This window comes from Thamnophis elegans, chromosome 5 (assembly GCF_009769535.1).
Source record: "Thamnophis elegans isolate rThaEle1 chromosome 5, rThaEle1.pri, whole genome shotgun sequence".
NCBI lineage: Eukaryota > Metazoa > Chordata > Lepidosauria > Squamata > Colubridae > Thamnophis > Thamnophis elegans.
The window spans coordinates 61,885,421-61,904,149 of record NC_045545.1 but is presented as its reverse complement, the minus strand read 5'-3'; the positions used below and the strand labels follow the sequence as shown (position 1 = coordinate 61,904,149).

Sequence of the window (18,729 nt, the reverse complement as noted above, 5' to 3'; positions counted from 1 at the left end):
CTAATAAAACCATGTAAAATTATTTTTAAAAACCCTAGACCAATAAGGGAAAACACACTAAATAGCAGCATTTAATACAAAGCCTGAGTAGATAGGGGGATCTTAAATTAAACTGAAAAGCTGATAAGACTTGGCATCAACCATCTCTAAACAGGAAAGCTATTGCTTTGCTGGAAGACTTGTTTCTTGAATGCTCTCCAATGAATGGCCTCAGAGCAAATATCAATCAGAATAGAGCTAGAAGAGACCTTGGAGATCTTTTAGTCCATCCTCTGCTCAAGCAGGAGACCCTATACCATTTCAGACAGATGGTTATCCAGTCTTGTCTTAAAATCCTCCAGTGATGAAGCACCACAACTTCTGAAGGCAAGCTGTGTAATCTAACCATACATTGGGAAGAAGGTACAAATAACTTTCAAATGGTTTTTATTGCATTGGTTGAAAGGAGTCTACTACTATTGTGCAAATTCTTGTCAATCCATATCCATGCATTACTCAATTCCTGCTTAACGTCAGTTCTGGACTAATTAAAATGTAGGGGCAAAATCCTTTAGGGAAATAGACACAAGTTTTAAAAGCAGTTGCTTCCCTTGATCATATAAATAATTTGATGGTATAAAACCTTCCTGAATATATTTCTAAAAAGTAATTGATCTTAATGCTGTTGGTGACCTCTTTCAATTCCTTGCTGACTAATACTGAAAGGATACATTTCTATGGCAAGCGGCCTGGTAAGATAGATGAGTTGTCTTCATTTTATACTCTATATTTAATTGTTCAAGAAGCATCAGGCAACTCCCAGAGGTGTGATATCACCTTTAATTCCCTTTTTTTCGTACCTTGACTCTTCCACTGGTGCAGGAGGCTGGAGATTGAGGATGCTAAAGGATGCAGGGGATTAGATTTTAATGCAATCTGTTGATCTTTATACAAGGACAACAAATGCCTTTGGAGGGCCCTTCAAATTCAGAGTTGCTTTAAATAAAACTGTTTTTCAACCTTAGCAACTTTAAGAGGTGTGGACTACAATTCCCAGAATTCCCCAACCAGCCATTCTGACAGGTTGATATAAATATTTTGAATTTGATACATAGGATCTCCCTGTGGAATTGAATTTGTGAAGGGAGTATCGAAACATGTAACTTTGTTTTCATTGATGTATCTCAAATGGTAGGAAAACGTTTCTTATCTCAAATATTTAAGAAGACCCCGGCTGTATTTGGATGGGGAATATCAACAGGGACTTAGGAATCTCACCTGGTCACAAGCAAGCAATCTATTAACTCAGCAGGCTTCTTCAGATACAATCAAATCCCATGAGGCAATTTGTATGTACTGTGATGGTCGATACTTTTGTATTGCAGCAGCCCTCGTTTATGCAGGCAAAAATACTTTCTCTGGGTGGGCTTGACCTCAGCAATGAGGGGAGCAGTGATATTCAATCATCTGGCAATTCTATAGTTTTGGAACTCCTGGCTTCAGGAAATTAAATTAATCCCCATTGGGAATTTGGAATGGAAAACATTTAAAATGTGTTTGGCTTGCAGTGTTGGAAAGAGATTGGAAAAAAATGCCCGTCACGTGGTATTAACACTTTCCAATAGCCTTCTCTTCGGCAAAAGAGATCAGGGAAGGTGCTCTCTTTCCAATCCTGGCAATGCTGCAAGGGGAATTTTAAAAATAAATAGAAATCCATCTCTGGAACAGTCTCCGGATATTTTTTTTAACATGTCTTTTTTCTTATTACTGATGCCCAATAGCCAACCAAATTTCAAAAAGTAGGAAATTTGCTTGTTGCAGCACCATAGAATAAATGTGTGTTTAATGTATTTAGAGAGTATTTCTCAACCTTGGCAGCTTAAAGATGTGCGGACTTCAATTCCCAGAATTCCCTGGGCAGCTTTGCTTGGAATTCTGGGAGTTGATGTCCACACATCTTCGTGTTTCCCAGGTTGAGAAACACTGTATTAAGATATCTCAAGACTGGAAGCCAATGGTCTTTTCAAAAAAAATCCAGAGGGAGGGAAGAATGGAGAGACGGGGCTCACACACATGCTTAGAAATCAACACTTTGTTATAATATCTTATGTGCATCCAGCCCAATGTGATTTATTTGTTAATGTGTGGGAAGAAACCAGCCAGCTGTTTTTTTAATTTGGTAAACCATAGTTAAACAAGGCTTAATTAAGGATGTTATGGGAGCAGAGCAAGAACAGGTGAGAAAGTTTATAATGAATGTGGTTGGGACAATTTTAATCATCAGATAATGTGATGGGGAGCCTTTGTGCATAATAATATGTTAGGGACAAATGTGACTGGCTTACTTGTAGTTCAGCATGTTGAGCAATTTCAGCAATTGCAGTTTACTGTTTAGTGTATTATATAAATTCATGTAAACTAAATGAGTTCAGTTAACAAATTATTACCATATTACAGGTAGTCCTCAACTTACAACAGTTCATTTAGTGACCATTCAAAGTTACAACAGCAGTGAAAAAAGTGACTTATGACCCCTTTTCACATTTATGACAGTTGCAGCATCTCAATGGTCATGTGATCCAAATTAAAATGCTTGGCAACTGACTCATATTTATGACAGTTGCAGTGTCACATGATCACCCTTTGTGACCTTCTGATAAGTCAGTGGGGGCAGTAGATTCACTTAACAACCGAGTTACTAATTTTACAACTGCAGTGATTCCTTAACAACAGTGGCAAGAAAGGTTGTAAAATGAGGCAAAACTCACTGAACAAAAGTTGTTACAATCCCTAGTGCCATGTAACGGAGTTGTAAATTTTGGACTCAAGTTGTGGTCATAAGTTGAGGACTACCTGTATTCTTTAGTAGCAACTATTGATTAATTTTTAAAAATGAAATTGGGAGGGCATAAAGACAATTTAAGAAATTGTAAATAGGTGAAATACAATAAATTATTTCTAAAGTCTGAGATTTAATGCACATTGTGATCTAGCTGTTCTTGCAAAAATGCTACTTAAAGGTAAAGGTTCTCCTCACACATACATGCTAGTAATTCCCGATTCTAGGGGGTGGTACTCATCTCCATTTCAAAGCAGAAGAGCCAACGCTGTCCGAAGACGTCTCCATGGTCATGTGGCCGGCATGAGTAAGCGCTAAAGGTGCATTGAATGCTGTTACCTTCCCACCAAAGGTGGTTCCTATTTTTCTACTTGTATTTTTACTTGCTTTTGAACTGCTAGGTTGGCAGAAGTTGGAACAAATAACAGGAGCTCACTCCGTTACATGGCACTAGGGATTCGAACTGTCAAACTTTCTGATCGACAAGCTCAGTGTCTTAGCCGCTGAGCCACTTGCTGGTAGCCAAAGAGAGGTTCAATATCTGTCTTCATTTGTTCCATTTTGCTTTCTTCAGAGATATGTATGTATGTATGTATGTATGTATGTATGTATGTAAAGAGAGAGGGAGGGGAGGGGGGGAGAGAGAGGGGAGGGAAGGAGGGAGGGATATATAATATATATATATATGTGGTTTTTTTATTTATACAAATATAACAAAGGCAACAGTAAAAATGTTGGGTTTCTGTCATGATGGACTCTTGTGACGAGCTGATTGACAGATGATGGAAGCAGTTAGCTTCCTCCCATAATTGGGGCTTACCAGGGGTTGTAAAAATCTTATATATATATATATATATATATATATATATATATATATATATATATATATATATATATATATATATATATATATATATATATATTAAGGAATAAGGTGACTATTGATAGTGTTTTGATTTGATGATCCAAATTCTGAAGAGTAAATAATTGTGGGGTAACTCAGTTCCAAGGAGCCTAGGAAAGTGTAGGTCATCATACTATCACTGGGAATCAAATCAAATCAGATTGTTTTGTCTGATTTTGGAAGTTTGCCTGTTGCCCATGAAAAGCTTTAAAGAAAAATGATTCTGACAGATTAATGAAAGAAATAAGTGCCAGTTTTTCCCCTTAAACTTTTTCGTGCTTACAAAAACCGATTGAAATCACTTTTGCCCTGCTTGTTTTGAGACAGTCACACTTAGGTTTGTGACGTTTGTGGATTGTTCATCCTACTTTATAAGGTCACTGAATGTTAAAGGTTTCCTAAAACTTTTATAAGACTGCTTCTGTTTGTAATGGTTAAGTCAGTTCTGTTGAGGGTGATTTCAGTTAGACCTTCTGCCTCTCTAATTGGAGAATTTAAATGCTGTTAGAGAAGCAGTTATTCTGGCAGTTTGAATGTGGCCAGCTGGTATCAGGGTGGGATTCAGCCGGTTCGGACTGGTTCAGGTAAACCGGATGCTAATTTTACATCTGGTTTCCCAAACCAGTAGTTGCAAGGACTGGCTGCGACCTCAGCTCTTCCCCTCCCAGGAGTCTCCATGTGGCTTGTTTTGGATGCCAGGTAAGTGCAGGGCCCGCATGGAGGCTCTAGGAGGGTGAAAAACAGGCCTTATGGAAGTCTGGAAATGGACCGTTTCTGGCCTCTGGAGCCCAGTGGGAGGCCGTTTTCGCCCTCCTGGATGCTCAAAGAAAGCCTCCAGAGCTTGGGGAGGGCGAAAAGCCTCCCCCTGCCATGGTGCAGAAGCCTGAGTAGGCCACGTCCGCCATGGCCACGTCCACCCAGCATCCGAGCAGAGAACCAGTTGCTAAAATTTTTGAATCCCACCCCTGGCTGGTATCCTGTAACTCTTTAATCCAGATTCCAGTTACAGCATCTAGGTTACAGGAGGATGGCTTTTGATTCTATTTTTGATATATAAAGAAGTTGGGGATGAGGAAATTAAACAGGGGTCTATGATAACTGTCATTCCATGGGGCTTTTCTGTCAGGGTTTTGGGCAGACACAGCTTGCTAGTCATAGTCACAACTCTCCACTGAAGACTGGCAGATTTTCTGTCCACTAGGTGCCTTACCAGAACAGATAGTAGATCTTATCAGGACAAAAGTCACCTATTTTAATGACAGATACAGATACCTGGTTTGCAAGCCTGTACAAGTTAAAATAGTAGTATTCTATTCTTTCTATTGGGTGTGGAGGCTCATGAAGGGTTGTGCCTTGAACGAGAATAGCCAGTATTTCTCCTGAGATAGATTAGGATATGATCATATTTGAAAACTTTATCAGATTTCAAGAGCAACATACTAAAGATATGTAGAGAATTTTGCTTTGAAAAATAGAGAAATATCTTTTTGGGAGGAAGTGAATATCCAGGCAGAGTCTCTGCTACCCCGCTGTAGTGAAAATTGTACATTTGGTCTTCCTTTAAAAACAAGATATGCCTTTAGATTGATTTGGGTTAATATTGCCTGCACCCAATATTCAAAGAATGTCATTCGGTCAGGAGAAAATGTAGAAGGGATCCACTTGAAAAGGGAATAAGAACCAAAAGTTGACCTCCGGCATTTTACAGAAGTATATAATAAAGCTTTATTTTTGTTTAGACTGTCTTACATTTGGGTGCATGCTATTTCCTCATGTTTAAACAAAAACTTCAGCAGTAGTATATTTTTTCCAAAGTAGAAGATTCTACAATAGTTCTTTTTTTAAATACCAGTGTTCAAAAGTCCACCCTTCCATGATTTTGTAAGCATGTCCTGCTCACATCATTTTTTTAAAAAAAATATTGACTGGAAGATTCTCAGAGACCACCTGCACCAGTTTTCTTGGCAAGGTTTTTCAGCAGTGGTTTGCCATCACCTTCTACTTCATGTGGTTATTTCATGATCTATTCCTACTACATCTTAACCAATAGGGCAGCGATGGCAAACCTTTTTTGGCTCACGTGCCATAAGTGGGGGGAGCACAGGGGGGTTGTGTGTGGATATGCCACACCCATAATGCAATGCGCAACCCCACCAGTGTGCATGTGCACACTACAAGCTCTCCCCCCCTTTTTGCATGTTTTTTTTCGCCCTTCCCTGGCTCCAGAGGCTTTATAGGAGCCAGGGGAGGGTGAAAACAGCCTCCTCTGTCCCCCCTGGAAGCCCTCCGGAGGCTTCGGGACCTTCAGGAGGGTTCCCTGAAGCCTCCGGAGCAGTCAAAATGACCCTCCAAGCAAACCGGAAGACCGTTCCCAAACTTCCGGTTTGCCCGTAGGACCGTTTTTTTTGCGCTCCAGAGGCTTCAGGGAACCTCATGAAGCCTCTGGAGGGCCTCCGCGGGGATGGGGGAGGCTCTTTTCGCCTCCCCAGGCTCCTATAAAGCTTCTGGAGCCTGGGGAGGGCGAAAAATGGCTTTTAAAAATGGAGCACTCAGCTGGTCAGTGCGCGCATGCATGCTGGCCACCTGGCAGGGCAGCGCCTCACGTGCCCTGACAAATGGCTCCATGTGCCACCTGTGGCACACGTGCCATAGGTTCGCCATCACTGCAATAGGATATTGAGTTAACCCGATTGCCTGGGTTTACATTTACCATATTTTTCAGAGTATAAGATGCACCTTTCCCCCCTAAAAGGGCATGGAAATGTTGGTGCGTCTTATACACCTAATGCAGCCATTTTTGACCTCCCGAAGCCCTGCCCCTACATCCCATTTTTGCAAAAAATGGCCCATTTTCCGCCCATTTTTCTCAAAAATGGGAGCATTTTTGCCTTCCCCCAGCTGTGCTGAAGCCTGCAGAGTGCTCCTGTGGGTTGGGGAGGACAAACATATTTTTTCTTACTTACCTCTTCGAAATCCTGGTGCGTCTTATACACCTGTGCATCTTATAGTCTGAAAAATATGGTACATATGGATGGATTTTACAACAAACAGAGCCACATGTTTAGTCTATAGTGTCTTATGAGCAATCTTTGTGTGATTAATTTGTAGTTCAGTATGTTGTACTAGCTTAGAAACAGAGTTGTTTAAACCATAGTTCAGTTAACGAAGTTATGTGAGCGGAATCAGTCTCTTAGTGGATGTAACAATCATATGACACCTGCTCTGCAAGGTTCATCAAAAAAGCCTCAAAAAGATTCCCAGGATTAGCTAAATATGTGGGTTGAAGTAGGAGTTAGTCTGGCGTTGAAAAGAGAAATGACAGGGAAGCACTGAGGGAAAGAATCACCATAAAGATCTGAATCATACAAGCAACAATACTTTCTTTTCCTCTTTGTGTGAGAATCCTGCATTGTGAGTTAGAAATTGTTCACATTTTGTGAGGTGATTTCTACCCCTGGACATTACACTACTGTATCCTTCTTTGATTTCCAAAATTGCCATGGATCTTTTGAAAATCATTAGCCCTTGATACCAGTCTCCTATTCTGAAGAACGGCCTTGTTGCTGCTCTATATCAAGACAGGAGGAATATAGAAAAAAGGAATGTAGAACAGGGTAGATTAGATTCCTATCCATGTTGTTTCCAGACCGGTTTAATTATACTTAATTCTTATTCTAATTCTTAATGCTAGAGAAGAGAGTCTGAACTGTTCATTGGAAAAGAACTGTCTTAGAGAATGAGAAATGCCTTGTGGTGCCAGGATGAGCATTCTGAAATTGTGAAGGGTCTCTATGGATTATGGCAGTAATATTTAGGGCAGACCTGGGGTGTCTTTGTGGGCTAGAGGTCGAATAATTCTTTACTAATTTGACATTATTTTCTATCACTGAGGATCATATATGTCAAATAAGAGTTAGATTAATGCCATCTATACAGGTTTTTCCATTTGGAAGCCTCATCTCAGTATCCATCTATATCTGGTGTTGGCAAATTTTTGCATGCAAGGGCTACCTTCAGCACCATTTTTGGTCCTCTAAAGACTGCAGAGGATGTATGCAGTGATGTCACCAAGAGCCAAAACAAGTAGGGCACTTTTATCTATTTGAAGGAGAGCATCAAGGAACAAAATAAGTACCGTATTTTTCGGAGTATAAGACTCAACGGAGTATAAGATGCACCAAGATTTTGAAGAGGCAAATTAAAAAAAAAGGTTTTGCACTCTGCAAATCTCCCAAAACTGGCCCGTTTTTCACAAAAACAGGCCCGTTTTTTTGTCAAAAAAAAAAATCGCATGTATAGCCTTTAGGAGGTGTATAGAGTACTCCTGGGGGCTGGGGGGGGGGGCAAAATTGAGCAAAACACCAGCCCATTTTTCACTCATTTCTGCCTTCCCTGCCCCCAGGAGCTCTCTGAAAGCCTTCTACAGGCTCTGCATGGCCATTTTGGTGAAGGGGGTGGGGTTTCGGGAGGCAAAAAAATGCTGTATTCAGTGTATAAGACACACCCAGATTTTCAGCCTCTTTTTTGAGGGAAAAAAATACGTTTTATATTTTGAAAAATATGGGTATGTTAAGATTTGCAGGGATTAAAATAAATAAAAGGGAAAAAATAAGCGTAATTTGGGATTGAAGCTTTCACAGAGCTGGACTTTGTCAAAGAAAACTCTGGCTATCTTTTATCTTCTGAAAACTCCAAAAGTGAAGGGTTTTCTTAATTTTAGTACAATTCTCCTGCATTTCCCTCTTCGGTTATAGCAGCTTGGGATCTCAGCAAGTAGAAAGAGTGGTGGCAATGACTTTTGACAGTCATGTAGCAAACCATAAAATGGGTAAATTCTGGAACCAACTAGTGCTTCGGATTTAGTTCCAAATGGCGCTTTGGAATGTGTCAGAGTGCAAGGGCACTATGTGATTGTAGTTATTTGTGCCAATATCTCATATTGGTTTTGTGTAACAAAAAACTTTTGCTGCATAAAATATTATCAAACAGCCTTTGATAAGCAGTAGAAAACAATATCAGCCTAACATCTGCTTTCCTGCCGCAAAGCATTACTGACTGCTGGAAGAGAATCCATCAATCATTTTCCTTTATGTAAAATAGGGCTGGAGCAGGGCAGGAGACAAGTTAGGTAGGTTGATGGGTTTAGCCGTCTGTCAGTCTCACTCCTCACTTTGCACAAAGTTTTGTGTGGGTGAATTCAAAGAGAGCCAGACTAACAGCTGATCAGCATAGGTGGGAGAAATTGCACAGTGAAACAGTAAAGCTTTTCCACTGGTACTTGTCTCATTCTTTATTCAGAGCCATACCTCGAGGCCATAAATTAGTTTGGAGATCTGGCTGATACTGGGAAGAGCCCAGTTTGCAAGAACTAGACATCACCCTGAGATTAATGCAGATCTCTATCAACTTCAAATCTAATAGCTATAAGCTTCCAATCCTATGACTTGTGCTGTTGGAGCGTTTTGAGTAATCTTTCTGCAACTACTGTTTGAATGTCCAAGACAGTAGTAGTAGTAGTAGTAGTAGTAGCAGCAGCAGCAGCAGCAGCAGCAGCAGCAGCAGCAGAGGTTCTACCTTTTACTTTGTTCTCAAATTTGCTGCAATTTGATATTCAGCTCTACAGGCAAGGAACTTTCAGTGTATGGGCCAAATGAGCCATTCAGTTGTGGCTGAGCTCACTTCTCTAGATCAGATTTTCTTACCTATATTCTTGACTTCATCCAGGTGCAAAATTTCTAGATTTGGGAGCGAGTTTGTAGGTTGATATAAAGCCAATTCTCACACAGACATGACAGCATTGGGCTTCTTTTGCTTTTAGCACTGTTTTAATGGTGTCATAAATATAGAACAGGTTAAGAATATCTAATGAAATGTATCTTTGTGAATCAGATGAGTGTACATCATACAAATTCAGTTGCTAAAATGCTTTTATTACTTGCAACTTCTGTCGTGTGTGTGTGTGTGTGTGTGTGTGTGTGTCTGTGTGTGTATCCATTCCATTGTGTTCAATTCTCAGAGTCTACCTGGACAAGTCCCTGCAGTTTTCTTGGCAAGGTTCTTAAGAAGCAATTTGCCATTGCCTCTTTTCTAGGGCTGAGAAAGAGTCAATCTCCCAAGGTCACTCAGCTGGCTTTGTGCCTAAGGTAGGATCTCCTAGATAATGGTCTGATGCTCTAACCACTACACCAAACTAGCTCTCACTAAGAGTAGTAAAAAGTAAGGAAAAGGTCACACATTTTTTATCAGTGAATAAGTTGCAAATCTAAGTTTGCTGCTCTGCAGTATAAGGAGAGAAGATCAGAATAATTTTTAGTTTGTTTTTAATAAGTGAGTCTTATGGAAAATAATTTATTGTGAAATTATCTAATTGGGTCTTCTAGTCCTTTAGATAAATGTTGTTGTCTCTTTTTCTACAGTATAGCATGAGGATACCCTTCTTCTTTCTGCAAAAGTTGGATCATTCCACAAACTGGATATAATTAGCGAAAAAGAGTTTGAGTTTTGGAAATTCTCTAACCTAATATATCAAAAGGCAGCATGCTGTGATGGGGCTCTTGTGAGTTTAGCTTGCCTGCCATGCACCCCACAGGGAGTGTAGATACCAGTTTTTCCCGTACGGCTGTGCAAACATTGTCCCGTAGCCACTGCCGGAACATAAAGCAAAAGATTTCTCAGTGGGAAGGTCGGACAAAGGGGTCTGCCTAGAAGAAAGGCAAAAACTGAAGGATTTTGGGGTCAGATATGGCCTCAACAGCAAGGAAAAGCCATCAGCTCCTACTGACAAGAGTATAGAAGCCAATGTTCAGCGTTTAGGTTTAGATTTCTGGGAAAACTCTAATCTTGGCTCTGTAACTGAGGAGGAAGAGGAGGACAATGACGACCATCACTTCCAAGAGATTTCCAGAAACCATTCAGTGGAGCAACTTTCTAGTGACAGTTTACCTGAAGCAGCAGATGCTACAGGAATGGCCACGGGAGAGACTGCCTCCTGGGAATTTCTACACTTCACGGGGCCTATGGAAACAAATGGAAACTCTTCCTTGTGATGTAGAAGCTTCTGTTGCACTGGACTTAAAAAGGAAACGGGAAAGCTGTGGTTCAACAGAGAAGGAGCTGAACATAGCTCTAGCAAAGAACCTGGAGACAATATATTTTGATGTGGAAGGTCAGGAAAGTCAGCCAGCCATCAACCCAGTGCCCAAACCACAGAGGACTTTCCGTTACCATTCTGAGAAGGACCAGGTAAACTTGACCAATGGATACCACAGCAATAAGAAGCCACTGGAACAGCTGTGCAATGGGAGCTATCCTGCAACTGCCTCCCATGAGTCTGACCACAGAACAGGCAGCAGAGGAATCCGAGGCAGATCTAAGAGGTGGGTTGCAGCTTGACCTCTTCTAATGAATCTAATTTGCTCTGTTTGTCACAAGCAGTTACGAAGACTGCTATGTTCTGGAGCAGTAAGTCATTTCTGGAGAAAATCTATGTATGTAGTGCTCTATATGGGGTTGCCCTTGAAGTAACCAGAATATAGCAGTGTGAACACCCTTGGAATGCCCATGTGGAAGTGGAACACTTCTGCTTCACGAGCTACACTGGTTGCCAATTTGCTTCCAGGTACGATTGAAGGTGTTGGTCACTACCTATAAGGGCTACATGGCAAAAATTCTGGTTACTTGAGGAACCACCCATTGTATCTGTCCAGTTGGTTTGATCTGGCTGCGTTGGGATGTTGCTGGTCTTATTGATTAAACAATGTCATCTTTCTGGACCCCAGAAGTCTGCCTTCTCTATTGCAGTGCCCACCCTCTGGAATGAGCCCTCCCCAAAGAGTTTTTGACTCCCCCCCACTCTATTGCCATTTTGAAGGACCCTGGAGAAGTGGCTCTTTGCCCAGCACTTTGGCATAGTGATTTTTGGCATTTTTCTTCCTTTGCCTTGTTCCCTTTTGGGTTTGTTTTCTCTGCCATGTTTAATTATTTGTTTTGTGTTTCTTATATTTTTACTTGTTCTTAAATGATTTTAGCAGTTTGCAAACTGTCCTGTGTCACTGAATTATCATCATCATTATTTTATTGCTAAGAATCAACGCTGACTTGATAGCGCACATAATCAGTAAATCAGTACAACATCTACTTTGGGTCATTTTTTCCTCATATAAACATTAATGAGGAAGCTTGCATAATTCTTGAGAAAACAAAACATTTTTCCTTTTAGAAAATTGCTTCCTTTTAATTACATAATTTTGTTCATTGGAGTGAAGCACATGAATGAATAAAATGTTAATTTTTTTCAGTAGTTGCAAAACTGTGCCCTAACATTCATCCTGGTAGGTGCTTTATAGGATGTGCCTTTATTTTTTGATCTTTGGCATGCAAAGTGTTACATTAAAATAGAATTTCAGCCTTGAAAATGAAAACATTGCATTTGTTGCTCTGTAAGAAGAAGCTATGTGATCATAAACCTAGACTAAAAATGGCTAGGCCATCCCTGATATGACTGTGTTTGAAAGATAAACACATTTACATATGTCTGATTCAGCATTAATACATGATGTGGATTATCCTGGTGCAGAAATTTCTTTTAAAGTGGAATATCCTGTATCTGTTGCCCTCATTGCTGTCTTGGTTATGCATATACAGTGTGTAATACGCAAAGAGATTGACTGATTCCACCTTTCCTTTTTTGCAAGTCATCAACCACCAAAAAAAAGACAAACCACCCAGTTACAAGTATAGCAATGAGAATAACTCTAGGCTTATCTCTATCGTCCTTCTGCTTTACCTTAATCTGTCATAATATAATGAAATTAAATCAATTGAATTACATTATATTAAATATAAAAACAGATAGCTCTCAGTTTACAATCAAATTAAGACTGGAAATCTGGTCATAAATCATTTTGGTTATAAGTCCAGGTGCACATATGACTAACCACAGGTTTTTGACATTTTTCACATTGTCAGACAATCATATGGCTGTGAAATGAACATCACATTCGTTAAGTGAAACCATTCTTCTGAACGGACCTTTTTTGCCAGAAACTAACAAAACCCGCCACAAACTGGCAAAAAGTGTTACAAATTGCAGTCATGTGTCTGCAGGGTGCTGCAACCGTCATAGTGGCAATTCATTTACCAAGCACCCAAAATGTAGTCACTTTATTATGGGGAGCACCATTTTACAATAGCCAGAAGTACTTTACAGGCCATAAAGCACAGGTTTCAAGATCATCATAACTCTAAACTGTTGTAAAACAACCAGTTGAGAACTACCCTGTAGACTCATGGAGACATAAAGTAGCTGAGTATAACCAGTGGTTGTACATAGAATAGATCTCCCATTCATTATTATTTACAGGAAACAAATTCTGGTTTTCAGATTCCCTCATGTGTTGTCTTGGAGAGAAGGTACTATGGGTTTGGTCCTATCATTTCAGTTTTGCTGTTTCAGTCCTGCATTCAAATGATATGGAATATAGACCTAACACACTTATAATATTGCTGGTGGTACTATTATTTGATTGTCTAACAAAATCTAGGGGACATCAGATTCAAGAGAGCTACTGTAGTATCTAAGTTCTCTTCTTTTTCCTATGAAGGATAAATATAAAACCAATTAAAATTCAATGTATGTTAAAGTATTGTGACTCTCCAAATTTTGTGGTTTGCAAACTACATGGTTTACAGTATGTAACTGAAACACTTTCAGGTGTGGGTTGGTTAAATAAACTGTGCTTTAGTATCAAGTCAAATTATCATTAATGGCTCTTTCACCCCTTTCACTCTACATTGCTGATGGAAGATTGAGAAAGACAGGTTTTCCAAAATTGTGCACATAATTTTATTTTCTAAAACAATCCAAGAACAAACAAACATACATACATACATACATACATACATACATACATACATGTATGTATGTATACAGTATTTTTAAAATGCATCCATTCCTAGGTAGCTCACTTTAAAAAAAGCTAGGAGGTAAGCTATGCTTGGTTCTGCATCTAAGATGTGTGATAACCTATCCTTTTCTTATTTATAGAAAGTCCTTTGAATTTGAGGACATCCAAAGTTATCGAAACAGACTAGCAGCCATCGAGTACCAAAAGCTTCACGAAGAACTAAATGGCACTACACGTGTCTGTCTCTATTGCACGCAGTCAGAGGACAACCTCTATGAGGATATTATTGGTAAGATTTCAGATCTATCTAAAAGAAACAAGAAACAGCCTTTGAAAGAAAAGTTGCTGCTACAGTTCAGTTCTAGAGAATTCTGGAATACATATTTGATCTCCTGTGCTGATATATTCATGGATATCTGATACACATAGTTCCTCCACTGGGAAGCTAGAAATTAAAGACAGTCATTTGGGGATTTCCTTTGATTCCTCTATTTGTTACTCGCTGGGTAATAACTTGATGCCAGTTTGTGCCTATGAAAAAATAGTAATTGGGAAATGGATGTGGTTGGTTTGTCTACCCATGCCCTGCTTCAAAATAATTCTTTTTTCTAGATCCTGCAAAGAGAATCCCTATGAGGACATTAAAGTGAAGCCTTTGTGGAGGATCCCATCTAATTGGAAGCTGCCTCCTCCCCGAAATACCTTCAAGCCACCCAAGGTGAATTCACACTTAGCAATTGTCCTCTCTAGTTAAATATTGGACTTCGTGCCTGTGCTACACAGGGATTAGGCATTATCGTGCAGAAATCTGAACAAAATGAAGTTATTTGTCTACATTGCTCTGTGATTATAAATAAGTAGGTGCCTCTTTGTTTTGCCTCGTCTTTATTCCCATGTGAATCATCACATTGCAGTTGTTCCTTGAAGAACATAGAGGTATGTAAACTCACTTTTAGAGAATGGATGCCCATGAAGCTGATTGAACTTTGCTTGGTCTCTATTTAATCTGAAGAGGATACTTTGCCCTCCCATGCGCAGAACCAAACCAAACCAAACAAAAAAAAAGGAATAAAAAGAGAAAATTGTATAGTATTTGTACAGTTGTGTTTGGGCATAGGTTTTCCTTTTAGGAATGGATTCATGTGGATGTTAGTGTAGCATGCCATTTGTTTAACTGACCAACCGTTTCTTTTTTCTTCCCTACCAATGCTTATGTAGCTCCTGTTGCTTAATTAAATCTTCAAATATTTCTTACTATTAGCCATACTGACTGGGTGATAAGTTTTGTAGTTTAGTAACCTTTAAAGAATTAGCTGTTATGTGCTTTTTTAGATGGCTGCCAAAATCAGAATATCGCTTACCTACCTACTTACCAAAGATACTTATAATAATAGCTCCAAAATCTTCCATCCCAATTAACTTTTGTACTTAGTACAGGTAGTCCTCGACTTACAATAATTCATTTAGTGACCGTTCAAAATTACAAGATTATTGACAAAAGTGACATGACTATTTCTCACCCTTACGGCCATTTTAGCCTCCCCATGGTCACGTGATTATAATTCAAACTGTTGGTAACTGTCTCACGTTTATGACAGTTGCAATGTCCGAGATCATGTGATCACCTTTTGTGACCTGACAAGCAAAGACAATGGATAAACTAGATTCACTTAACAACCGTGTTACTAACTTAACAACTGCAATAACTCACTTAACAATTGTGGCAAGAAAGTCGTAAAATGGGGCAAAACTCACCTAACAAATGTCTCACTTAGCAACATAAATTCTGGGCTCAATTGTGGTCATAAGTCGAGGACTACCTGTAGTGAACTGGAGGATGGGAGTAGATTGCCTATCCCTGATGGTTTGGGGGAAAAGGAGATGTTTCCCTGGCAGATGAAATTATAACAGATACTATTGTTAGTGTCTATTTTTCTATACCAGGCCTGTCAAACTGGGCTCGATGCGTCACACGCAGGCCACGCCCACCCTGGGTCTGCAAATGCAAAAAAGTTGTGATATGTCACGATACATCATGTGACGCGATTGAGTTTGACACACTTGTTCTATACTGTTCTGAAAAAGGAATGAGCCATGTGTTAATTTATAGGTATTTAATGAAGTACTGACAGCTACCATTTAAAAGAAAGAACTAAGGCAATAGTTTTTAAGGCAAAAACTATTTTGCTCAAAGAAGGCAGACATGGGAGTATAAATTGTTCTTATGCAACTGCCTACCCTAACGCCAATACTAATCCATTTTTTTCATGTACATAATTTAAATCAATTTTTTTGGATTATTTATTTATTTAAAAATTACATGGCCTAACTCACTCTTGGGAACTCCAGGCAGCTTACAAGGTTAACCCCAAGCTGATTGTTGTTTTTGTTTCTTTGTGTGATTTAGTTACTTTTTAGGCGTAATCAAGTTGGTTTTACTTCGGAGTGACATGAACCATCCTGCCCTATGTGGAATAATAACGTGTAATTCTCCCTGGAACATTTCTGTAGCTTGTTTGATCTTGTCCCTCAATCTAACCTGTGTCTTCTTCTTTCAACCTGCCAAGCATAAAAACTTTTTAAATCCATCATTCACTTGCCTCACATGTCCAATGTTCTCTCGCTTTTGCTTCCTGCCCTAAAGAGAGCAATCAGCCTTTATTTAATCTAAGACTGATTGACTACAGTCTATGGTACTTTTAATATACAATATAATACAATTGTCCTATTTTTACAGGACAGATTAGCAATGGAAAAACTGCTGCAGAAGGAAAAAAGCCTTGAATTTAAACTCTGGAGCATAAACCTATATAAAGATTAACTGGTTGTGCTCCTCAATGGGTAGAGCTATTGTACATGCAAACATACATATATACATACATACATGCATGTTTCACCCAGCTATTCCTAATGTATGTTACTTTGTAAATTATACAGATATGGGGAAAATATGTAAACTTATTGTTTACATAAGTTTTACTTATTCTGAACTACTGTGTTTTCCTCTATTACATTCTAGAGCAGCTTCTTGCTCATCAGGAAGTTCCTTTTGTTTATTATTTCTGTTAATTCTTCTGTTATTTTTCTGAAACAAAAACTGGTATGATTGGGCAGAGTGGGCATCCCCCAGGTTCCCCCTATTAAGCAGTGCCATCTGGTGGGACCAAGGAAGTGTGCCCTGTCTGTAACAGCACCTGTTTGGAATCACCTCAGCCATCTCAAGATGCATTTGACCTCCCAACTTGTCTGTGTTTAAAACTTAGTCTTCCCCCTGCCCTTGGGGTGAATGAGGGGTGGGTCTTTTTTGTTTTTGGCTAGGAAGGTTCCCCCCCCCCCCGACTTTGCAGTTTCCACCTGTGTCATCTGTATTTTGTGGACAGTTTTATTGTTCACTGCTCAGAGTTATGTTACAAAAAGTGACGTAAAATAATTATTTCTCTATTTAAATGCTTGTCTATTAATGTTAACATATTCTACATTCTGGCATTATCTCCATAAGTTTCCTGTGCACTGCTTGGAGAATCCAAGCAATAGGTTAAACTCAGGACAAGTGGTCACCAGCCGAAGCGGCTTGCAACATCAACTTCCTAGAGCAACTTCCTAGAGCTGCGGGTAGCAAGACTCGCTCTACGTCATTTCCAACAGGACATTCTACACCAACACGTATTCTTGATGATGGACAATGTGGCTGCCAAAGCCACATAAACCGCCAAGGGGGGCCCAAGATACAGAAAGCTCATGGCGGAGGCAGAGACCCTGGGCAGATAGGCAGAGCATCACCTCGAGTCCCTCCACTCCAATCACATCTCGGGGTGGACACACCCAGGCAGACTGGTTGAGCAGGACCATCATAGACAATGCAGAGTGACGATTACACCCGGTCCTCTTTCGCCAGATGTCTTGCAGATTCGGCACTCCGAACGGTTGACCTATTTGCCACCCTTGAGAACATGCAACTCTAGCAGTTCTTCTCTTGCTTTCACTCGCCGGAGGTGGAGAGGACGGATGCTCTCCACTGCTGGTGGCCCTAGGAGCTATTATATGCCTTCCCGCCACTACCCCTGCTACCACAAGTGATCCGTAAAATCATCGCGGAGAGGGCGGAGGTACTGTTGGTTGCACCTCACGGGTCTCGGAGGTCCTGGTACGCCAATCTTGTCAGCTTGTTGGTGTCCAGCCTGTGGCGAATTCCCCAGGGCAAGGTCTTCCTCAGCCAGGGGGCCATTGTACATCCGGACCCCCAGTGGCTTCAGTTGGCCATCTGTCACTTGAGGGGGACCTCCTGAGGAGGGACGGCCTGTCGGAGGAGGTGATTGTACCATCTGGGAGTCCAGATGTCCTTCAACGACCAGGATTTACAATTCCACGGGTCCAGCTTTGCAAGTGGTGCAACAACCTCCAAATTGATCCAGTCACAGCACTGGTTTCCCGTGTATTGAACTTTCTTCAGGGGGGCCTCACAAGGGACTCACTCCTAACACCCTCCATCGCCAGGTAGCTGCCTTATCCACCATTTGGTTGATGGGCTCAGCCCAGACCCTCAGCAGGATCCCGAGGGTTAGGTGCTTCCTCAAGGGTGCTTCCAATTTACGCCCTCCAGTGGTCCACCGATACCCAACTTGGCAACTATCCGTGGTCCTCCAAGTTCTCACTTCAGCTCCCTTCGAGCCGCTGAGCACTGTTTCCCTCCGACACCTAACTCTCAAAACAGTTTTCCTTGTCGCAATAACATCTGCAAGGCGCATTTCCGAGCTGGCAGCCCTATCGGTCCGCGAGGACCTTTGTATCGTTCATCCTGATAGGGTCTACGCCTGGACCCTGCATTCATCCCAAAGATCAACACCTGGTTCCATAGGATGCAAGAGATCATATTACTGAACTTTTGCCCGCATCCCAGGCATTCAAGGGACGTGTCCTGGCACATGCTAGATGTGAGACGGGCTCTGTGAAAATACATATAATGAACAGCAGAATTCCGCAGATCGGAGGCCCTATTCCTGTCATTCTAGCCGGGGTCCATGGGTAAGAGGTGACCTCTTGCCACCATTGGCAGGGTGGCTGAGAGCATGCATTTCAGCTGCTTGTGAACATCAGTCCAGGAC

The 18,729-nt window shown here is 40.7% G+C and overlaps 1 protein-coding gene across 1 annotated transcript in view; it reads left to right on the top strand.

Moving 5' to 3' along the window:
- The window catches only part of DENND2C (DENN domain containing 2C), a 60,123-nt gene that overhangs the window by 13,804 nt on the left and 27,590 nt on the right, over positions 1-18,729 (top strand). The window contains 6 exon segments of the mRNA XM_032218777.1: positions 10,139-10,416; positions 10,419-10,684; positions 10,686-11,098; positions 13,768-13,916; positions 14,240-14,242; positions 14,245-14,345. Coding sequence (XP_032074668.1) covers positions 10,299-10,416; positions 10,419-10,684; positions 10,686-11,098; positions 13,768-13,916; positions 14,240-14,242; positions 14,245-14,345 — 1,050 coding nt within the window. The 5' untranslated portion in view covers positions 10,139-10,298.